Genomic DNA, 9,775 nt, shown 5'->3' with positions numbered 1-9,775 from the left:
TTTAGTATACACCATCTTTATTGAAAGCTACCTCAAACCATGTAACAAAGTAGACATCCAGTGCGTGGGAGGGTGGCTCACCATGCAGGGGACCAGAGGGAAGCCAAGCCTGGTCCTTTTCAGAGCTAGCTCAGGAATTCAGAGTGAAGAGCAGCATTGTACTTGGGATGAGGACATTAGCATGAAGCTTCAAGGCAGCAGGCAGGGCTGTGGCCAGCTCAGAGCCAGAGGATTTCCCTTCAATGTGCATTTCCCAGGTTGGATCTCCACCATGGCAGATTAAAACAAAACTAAAAACATATTTAACTAACAATCAGGGGAAGCAGCCCCCAGGTACTTTGAGCAGAGCTGGATTCCCCAGCCTGCCTCAAGAAGGCACATCCATCCCTTGGTATGGTAGGTAAGGGAGGCCTGAAAGGCCTGGTCTTTTTTGATGCCTTCCTCTTGTCCAACCAATCATGTGCTGGACTGCTCTATGACTGTGGGTACACAACATCTCATAGTTTACACTGTCTCTGTATCCATTTTCCTGGTTGGACTCCCTTGATATACTGAGGTATGCAAGGGGTAAACAGGGCCTGGCATGGGGTGGGCTTTGACAGGGCTCCGGGTGGGTCTTAGCGTGGTTGTTAGCTCCTCAGCCAGTTGTTATCTTTTTCCACTGAGGAGAATCGGATCACCTTCAGGCTTTGGGGCTGAGGCTTCCTGTCATCCCAGAGGTACTCTGGGGACAGCAACTTCGATGGTTTGTGCCAGAGGAAGTAGTGGTTCAGGTGGCTCTCCTCTTGCCAGACTGCCATAATGCTATTGGCTTTGTCTGCCAGGATGGCCATGTGGCAGGCCCGGGTAAACTCATACACCCTGGCCACCCGTCCCCCAAAGAGTGCCCCACTGTAATAGAAGTCCCCCTCATTGTCGGCCACAAAGGCAGAGGAAACTTGCCTGCGTTCATAAGGGAATTGCTGGCGAGGTACAGCAAAGTAGCCTGGGTGAATGGCAGCCACTAGATCCCCCAAGGTCTCAGGGCCCCAGGGGTTACGGAAGACCATATCCACATCGACACAGAAGAGGTAATCCACTTCTTCGTGGGCCCTCTTGGCAATGTGTTTGTTGATGGTCTCCATTCTGCGCATAGAGATCTCCTCCCACTGGGAATAACGCTGAATAGGGATGGTGCTGAGGAGCCGACCAGGGCCCAGGGGAACTCTGGGAACGGCTGCAGGATCATTGGTAAAGAGGTAATAGTATACTTGATACCCACGCATAAAGAACTTTTCAGCTGACTCCAGGAAGGGCTGAATGAAGCAGGTGTACCTGGGGATGACAGCTCTGTTAACCACTTCTGTCCTCAACTGCCTGGGTCCCCAGTATGCACTGAAGTCTACACACTAGTTCTCCACCTCAGGAAGTCATTGAGGTCTTATCTTGGGTTTCTTATCTGTCAAACTCCCACAGTTCTTGTCAAAGTTGGGCCTCTCATCTGAAAGCCCTGCCTCAGAGCTTTGGATTAAGATGTATAACCGTTAAAGTCTATACTGTGAGACACTTCTGGTCCAAATGTTTGTAATTAGGAATACCAGGGATACTCAGTATGTGACAGCCACTTGAGACTGATCTTTACTCTCCTGTGCCTGTGTGGACATGTGTCCCGGAGGTTGACACTAGGTACCTGGGCACTTTCCTTGCCGTTTGCTCCAGTTTTGTTTTTTCCTGGAACTAACTCTATAGACCAGGCTGGCCCCAAACTCACAGAGATCCTCCTGTCTCTGCCTCCCAGGTGCTGGGATTAAAGGCATGCGCCTTATTTTTTTGAATAGTGAGTGAATGTGGACCTCAATAATCTGGCAAAGTTGGCTGAGTGGCAAGACTCAGTGACGCTCCTATCTCTGTATCCCTGGAGCTAGGATTAGAGATGAATGCTATTGTGTGCCTTTCTTTCTTTCTTTTTTTTTTTAACATGGATGCTGGACATGAAACATGGGTCTTCATGTTTGCATGAAAACATTTTACCAGCTGGGCTGTCTTCCCCAGTGTCTAATATGCTTCCTTAAATTCTTTTAAAAAACATTTATTTATTTATTTATTTATTTATTTATTTGTTTGTTTGTTTGTTTGTTTGTTTATGTGTATGTATGCCTACAGAGACAGCTGTCAGGAGTTATTTCCTTCATTCTACCCTGGGCCTTACTTACTCAGTCACTGTGCTTTGACTGATTATTTACTAATTGCTGGCAGTGTTGTTTGGGATTCCTACGATCTATCTTAGTCTGAATGCTCTGCTCAGAAACTTGATCATTTTATACACACTCACACTGAACACTAGGAGGAAGAACTGAGAGGCTGCCAGGGGGCAGAATCAAGGGAAGATGATTGCTAGACACAGGGGACAGACACACAGCAGAATACATGGCATGGATCCATCCCTAAGCCAGGGCCCACCGGATCTGTGCCATCCATATTTCATCTGGCCAGTACTTTAAGTCCTAGGGCCCAAACACAGTCCCAGATGGAGGTAAAGGAAAGGCCACGTAGGGACAAGGACAGGTAGGGAGGACAAAGTCTCTCCTCATAGCCTGCTGATCCTTGTCTGGGCTTCTCACAAATCCCTTTCCTTGGCAGGTGAGGCCTGACATCAGAAAGCTCTCACATCACCCCACTGCACTTGCCCAGGCTGGATCCTCCCTAGACCAGAAACCCCTGTGGCTCACGGAGACCAAGCCCCACCCCTGCCTTATCCATCACTTACTTCCCCACGGCAAACACGGTGACTCCAATGGTCAGGTTCATTGGCTGGTACATATTCTTCAGAAGCTCCGGGTGGAAGGTTCCCTCGGAGATGATGGGTGCCAACCAGGGGGTGAGTGTCAGCAGCTCTGTGGGTCTGGCACGGGGGAGGCTCAGGCCATGGGAGCCTCCCTGTTCGGAAGCCTGGGCAGCATCTTGGCCCTGTTTGCTGGGCCTCGGTTTCCCCATGCGAAAGTGGGGATAATAACAGCTATCTCTGGCTAGGACTGGGAAGCGTGGGAGTTGGGATGGACAGAGAGGGTCTAGAGCATTGGTTCTCCACATGTGGGTCATGACCCCTACACTAGTTGTATATCAGATATTTACATTTATGAATCATACCACTAGCAAAATTACAGTTCTGAAGTAGCAACAAAGTATTTTTATGGTGGGGAGGGTCACCATAACATGAGGAACTGTTTAAAGGGTCACAGCCTTAGGCAGGTTGAGAACCCGTGCTCTGGAGGGTCCTAGCACTCATAAGGTGATAGACTGTACCATAGGTGGCATGCCCCTAAGTAAGGCATGCCCCACAGTTACATGTCCTGCTGTTTACTGTTCCAGCCTTCTACAAAGGAGGTAGTATATGATCTCAAAAGGTAAAGCTCAGAGCAGATGGCCAACTGCCTAAGGTCACACAGTCAGTGACAGGTGGAGCTTAGCTCCCTGACTCTTTGGGGCCCAGGTCCTCTTTGATATTGGTCCCTCCAACATCCTCACCATCCTCACCACCCTCACCATCCTCACCACCCTCACTATCCTCACCATCCTCACCATCCTCACCACCTTCACTATCCTCACCATCTTCACCATCCTCACCACCCTCTGGCCACACTGGATCTCTGTGGTCCCTCTCCCTGTCACTCCCAGGTCATTCCCTGACACCTACCCGCGCTCCAGCAGCTTAGGCTGAGGGTACTGTAACCTGTAATCAAGAAGAGCCAGTGTGAGGGAGGCAGCTCCCACTCCTGGGGCCAGAATCCAAGGAGAAAGGGTCTACTTACTGTGCCACAGGCTGGAACAATTTCTCCTGCCTGAAGGGCAGCTTCATGTTGCTGGTGGCAAAGAGAGAGAGGGGAGACTTGTGAAGGACACCTTACTGTAAGTGTACATGGGAGGGCTAAGAGAAAGAGAGGCATGGGGGTGGGGCAGGGTTGCAAGATTCACTGGAGAGGCTGCGTGTGCACTCAGGGGGAGTTGCCTCGCCTTTTCTTTGAGAAAAGAAAACTCTCTCGCTGGTTTGGAGCTCTTCCTAGTAGGTTAACCCGCCAGCAGCAAGCCCCAGAGAGCTACCTGTCTCTACCTCCTCAGCGTGGAGACATAAGGGAATTCACACCTCTGTACCCATGGATTTCACAGCTTCTGGTGATCCAGATTTACTGACTGAGCCCTCTTGATGGCCCTCTTTCAACTGTGTTGAGGTGCAGAGCTCACTGGCACGTGCAGCAACCATCACTATTACCTGTGTCATAAAAGTTTTCTTGGTAGAGCCATGGTGGCACACAACTTTTTTTTTTTTTTCCAAGACAGGGTTTCTCTGTGTAGCCCTGGCTGTCCGGGAACTCACTCTGTAGACCAGGCTGGCCTCGAACTCAGAAATCCACGTCGGTGGCGCATGCCTTTAATCCCAGCACTTGAGAGGCAGAGGCAGATGGGTCCCTGTGAGTTCAGGGCCAACATGGTCTACAGAGTGAGTTCCAGAACAGCCAGGCTACACAGAAAGAAAAAAATCTTGTCTCTAAAAACCAATGAGAGAGAGAGAGAGAGAGAGAGAGAGAGAGAGAGAGAGAGAGAGAGAAGAGGAAAGAGAGGAGAGGAGAGAGACATGTTTTCTTTGTCTTTCTAGGAGAGAGACATGTTTTCTTTGTCTTTCTAGAACTCAGATCCATCAAACAGTAGCTCTCTGTGCACCTGCCCATTGAGGCCCTGCCACCACTTTGCTTCTGCCTCTATGAACTAGTACCTCCTCTTAAACTAGAGCAAGGTAGAAAAGGCTAATTATTAAATAATGATCTATTGATTTATTTAGTGATTTACTTAGAGCACTGCTTGAATTACCTATTTGCCAAGCACGACTTCACTTGCTACCTAAAAAGCTACCTGAAACAGGATGAGCTGGAGAAATAATCAACGGGATGGGTCATTGACCTTAACCACCCGCAGGCTGTGACATTCACTTCTGTAAAATCTTGTTTGCTTGCCTGCCTTGCCTCGTGGTTTTAGAGTATGAAATGTGAATGCAAACTGGGTCCCTTTCAGGAGATACTTCTCTTCCACTCTCTTTGGTGTCAGAGCGCTTATTCCAGAAGGCTATTCAACAATATTCTGAGTTGAAGTATCTGTCCCTTCATGATTTGTCTCTACTCTTCATTGCCATTCTCTAAACTCTATCTACTGTGTCCCTGCTCAGAAAATAAGGTGCTCTGAGGAGGCCGTCAGAATCAAGTAGAGGATGTCACACCAGGATCGAACATTCCCTGCATCCTGACAGTAATTTCTTTTCTCCTACAAGTCCAGACTTACTTTAGCATTGTTAGGGAATGATATACAAGAATCCAGAAGCTGGAGCTGTGAGTTTGGTTTAGAGGAAAAGAGCCTGTCTACCACACAGGAGGCCAAGGGTTTGGCCTTCAGCTGAGCACACTCTTGCCAAAAAGAGAACTGAGATTGAAATTTCTGGTTTCTGTTGTGTCATGCGATGTTTTTTTCTGAAAACTCTCATGAGAAGATATTTTTGCTGAGGCAGACATGTGGGAAGATGTTTCATTGAGAACAAACACATGGTGTTTTTCTGGATGCTGCCTGGAAAAGGGGCATGTGAAGTTTTGCTAGAGCAGATGCTTGAGAGAACATGTGATGTTAGAAAGGGTGTAAGAATAACCCAGCAGACAGTGGACACTGCTGTGTGGCATTGGATCGCCTTGCCACTCTTTGCTGGTCTTTGTTGGGCTTTGCTGAGCTGGTCTTCACTGATGATGCAGATGTATTGGCTCACCTTGCCTTCATCACTGACTTCACAGAAAGAAATGCACCAAAGAACTTCTGGTGATATCTCAAAGGCTTCTTGCTGCTTCTGAGGACTTAAGCCAATTGCCAGAGCCTCCTGGTTTCTTATTTTTTTAAAATTATTCATTTATTTACTTATTATATCTAAGTACACTGTAGCTGTCCTTTGATACCAGGAGAGGGCATCAGATTTCATTATGGATGGCTGTGAGCCACCATGTGGTTGCTGGGATTTGAACTCAGAACCTTTGAAAGAGCAGTCAGTGCTCTTAACCACTGAGCCATCTCTCCAGTCCTCCTGGTTTCTTCTGATCCAACTGCTGTTGCTGATTCATGAGTAGTGTTTGTGAGTGGCTATACCACTGCTGACTCATGCAAACTAAAGTGCTGCTATCCTGACAACAAAGATTGGAATTGTCCCAAAGAACTGTTTCTAAACAGGCCCACATCCTCCTTTGCTCTATTAATCTTTCCTTTCTACTACCTCTGGTGGGTGGTGGGCTACAAGGGAGGTTAAACGGTTTAAGAACCATTAGTAAAGTAGGTTTTGAAAAATATAAGCTTACAGAGAACTTCCTATTTCTAAGCTTTTGAAGGCCATAAAATGAAAATGCAGACAGGCAGTGGTGGCACACACCTTTAATCCCAGCACTTTTGAGGCAGAGGCAGGTACATTTCTGAGTTCGAGGCCAGCCTGGTCTACAGAGTGAGTTCCAGGACAGCCAGGGCTATACAGAGAATCACTGTCTGGGGGCAGGGGGAAGAAAGAAAGAAAAGAAAAAGAAAATACAGATGGCTATGGTGGCACATGCCTATGATCTTGGCACTCAGGAGTGAAGGTAAGAAAATCAGGAGCACAAACATCTTCAGGTGTGGAGAGTTCAGGGCCAGTATGCTGGTCAGCTTTTTGGTCAACTTGACACAGGCTAGGTTGTCTTTGAACAAGGAACCTCAACTGAGGAAATGCCTTGATCTCACTGTCTGTAGGCAACTGTATGGGGGCATTTTACTGTTTAATAGTTGATGTGGGAGGGCCCAGCCCGGTGTGGGCAGTGCCACCACTGGACGGATGGTCCTGGCTGGTATGAGAAAGCAGGCTGAGTAAGGCATGAGGAGCAAGCCCATGAGCAGCACTCCTCCATGGCTCTGCATCAGCTCTGCCTCCAGCTTCCTGCCTGACTTCCCCTCCATGACGGGCTGTGACGGACACAAATAAGCCTTTTCTCCCGCACTGCTTTTGGTGATGACATTGTATTGCAGGAATAGAAACCTATGTAGGGCAGTGGGGTGGTTTGAATAAGAATGGTCGGGGGCTGAAGAGATGGCTCAGCGGGTAAGAGCACCGATTGCTCTTCCAAAGGCCCTGAGTTCAAATCCCAGCAACCACATGGTGGCTCACAACCATCCATAATGAAATCTGATGCCCTCATTTGGTGCGTCTGAAGACAGCTACAGTGTACTTAGATATGAAAAAAAAAAGAATAAAAACGGTCCCCATCATGTCATAGAGGCGTGGCCTTGTTGGAGGTTTCAAAGTTCCATTCCAGCCCCAGACTCTCTCTCTGCGGCTTGTAAGTCACAATGTAGCTCTCAGCGTCACATCTGCTTGTATGCTGCCAAATTCTCCATCATGTTGATAATGAACTAACTTTTGAAGCTGCAAGTAGGCCCCCAATTAAACACTTTTTTTTATAAGAGTTGCCTTGGTCATGATGTCTCTTTACAGCAACAGAACAGTGACTAAGACAGACAGACAGACAGTCTGAGCTACATAAGATCCTATATAGGAACTGAAGAGATGGCTCAGTGGTTAAGAGAACTGGCTGCTCTTCAGAGGACTTGGGTTTAATTCCCAACCTACATGGTAGCTCACAAACACCTACAACTCCAGTTCCAGGGCATCTGACACCCTCTTATGGCCTCTGGTGGCACAAGGCACATGGTACATAGATATGTAGACACGTATGCACATTAAAAAATAATAATAGCCAGGTGGCGGTGCTATATGCCTTTAATCCCAGCACTTAGGAGGCAAAGGCCGATCTTTGTGTTCTAGGCCAGCTAGGTCTACAGAGTGAGTTCAAGGACAGCCAGGACTACACAAAGGAATTGTGTCAAAAAAATCAACAATAATAATGATAATGATAATGATAACGATAATAAAAATAGCCAAGTGTGATAATATATACTACCTTTAATCCCTGTAAATAAAAAATAATAAATCCAAGGTCAGCTTGGTTGTCCCTGTCTCAAAAAACAAAACAAAACAAGAACAAAACAAAGCAGTCTTCAAAACAAAAAAGAAAGAGTCCAAAAAATATACACAAATCTCCATCTCTTAGCATAGAATGCCCTGTACTAGCCTGGAAACTTGCCAGCAAGAAAACCATCAACAAATTCAACATATGTAACTCCTTGATCTCGGGCCAGAACTGTGGTATCCTGTTATAAACACCTGGACAAGGATTATTCTGTTTTTAATAAAACATGTGTTATGCCAGGTAGTGGGGTGTACACCTTTAATCCCAGCACTCAGGAGGCAGAGACAGGTAGATCTCTGAATTTGAAGCCAGCCTGGTCTACAGAGCAAGTTCCAGGACATCCAGGGCTACACAGAGAAACTGTATGTCAGAAAAATCAATCAATCTATTAATCAACCAATCACCCATGTTATCAAATAGCCTTTAATTCAGATACTTAATTCTTCTTTAGCTATTACAAAACGCAAATGATCTTTTCTCTTGGCTATCAAACAGTTTCACCAAAAGGAGAATGCCTTTTTAGCCCAATGCCACTCAGTTCCCTACATCTACACAAAATGTAGCAAGAGGTTCCTTCCTAACAGGACTCTTTTTTTTTTTTTAAAGATTTATTTATTATTATATCTAAGTACACTGTAGCTGTCTTCAGACACACCAGAAGAGGGTGTCAGATCTCCTTACAGATGGTTGTGAGCCACCATGTGGTTGCTGGGATTTGAACTCAGGACCTTCAGAAGAGCAATCAGTGCTCTTACCCACTGAGCCATCTCTCCAGCCCCTAACAGGACTCTTTACCAACCACCTTCTAGGTACCAGAACACCAGGCTCCTCATAAGCATCAGCCCAGGAGGGGCATGTCTATCCTCCTGCCTAACAGGCACAGCAAGCAACCTGAGCTGGGTAACATGTCTAGAGCGGAAGCATGCTGAGCACAGCAGGGTGGTGCGTGGCTGGGAGGGGCTCTCAGCGCGCCGCTAGGGTGGCTGTAAGGAGCGCTACTCAGAGTCGCAAATTGAGGCTGCAGATTCCCAAAGACAACATCATCCTAAAAGGTTTCCTGTCTCTCCAAATATGGTCACCCCACACTGTCCCCAAATCCTCTAATCCAGTACTTACAAGAACTCTGGGCAGGGGAGGTAATAGGGCACATAGGAGACCAGCAGCCAGTCCTTGACATATTTGCTAGAAAGAAAAAACACCTGTTAAATGCTATACTGCCAACTTAGAGGTTGGCATCACTTGGTGCACTTCATCAGGAGCAAAGACCTTCATTTGGGAAGAAGCCCTGTCACTCCACGGTTGTTGACTGAAGAGTACAACATCTGTATCTAGCACAGGGCCTAGCATGTAGCTGTCCTTTTGTCCACGTGGGTATTCACTCATGATATGGCTAGGTCCCTGAAACCATGTTCCACAAACAGCAAGGAGACATGCAGTGGCCATAGGCTCCCACAAGGCCAATAGAGGTTTGAAGGACCGTGTAGGCAGAAAACATGGCAAATAATAGGCTGGGAAAAGCCAAATCATGGCAAAACATAAAAGTCAAAACAAGTTAGCCTGTCTGAGACTAGAGGATCCTGAGCCTCAAGGGTTGATGGGTCCAGAAAAACTGGTTGAGCACCACGTTTAGGAGGCAGGAGAACTGAGAAGGGCATGGAAGAGATTCCAAATGGCAGCTCACCATAGGACCCAGAGACATGTGCCAGCGAGCAGGAAGAACGTCA

At 47.1% G+C, this 9,775-nt stretch overlaps 1 protein-coding gene across 2 annotated transcripts in view; it reads right to left on the bottom strand.

Annotated features, from left to right (window-relative positions):
• Window positions 1-9,775, bottom strand: part of Gbgt1 (globoside alpha-1,3-N-acetylgalactosaminyltransferase 1 (FORS blood group)) — a 10,582-nt gene continuing 807 nt past the window's right edge. The window contains exons 2-7 of one of the 2 annotated variants that reach the window (XM_052181967.1): window positions 9,733-9,775; window positions 9,168-9,233; window positions 3,789-3,839; window positions 3,674-3,709; window positions 2,747-2,881; window positions 1-1,314 (exon numbers count right to left, since the gene is read on the bottom strand). The exon at window positions 9,733-9,775 is cut by the window's right edge and continues 125 nt beyond it. In XM_052181967.1, coding sequence (XP_052037927.1) covers window positions 630-1,314; window positions 2,747-2,881; window positions 3,674-3,709; window positions 3,789-3,839; window positions 9,168-9,233; window positions 9,733-9,775 — 1,016 coding nt within the window. In that variant the 3' untranslated portion in view covers window positions 1-629. The remainder of the gene's footprint in view (window positions 1,315-2,746; window positions 2,882-3,673; window positions 3,710-3,788; window positions 3,840-9,167; window positions 9,234-9,732) is intronic. The other variant, XM_052181968.1, reaches the window with a different exon arrangement.

Source organism: Apodemus sylvaticus, chromosome 5 (genome assembly GCF_947179515.1).
Source record: "Apodemus sylvaticus chromosome 5, mApoSyl1.1, whole genome shotgun sequence".
Taxonomy (NCBI): domain Eukaryota; kingdom Metazoa; phylum Chordata; class Mammalia; order Rodentia; family Muridae; genus Apodemus; species Apodemus sylvaticus.
The sequence above is the reverse complement of the archived record's forward strand: the minus strand, read 5'-3'. Positions and strand labels throughout refer to the sequence as shown.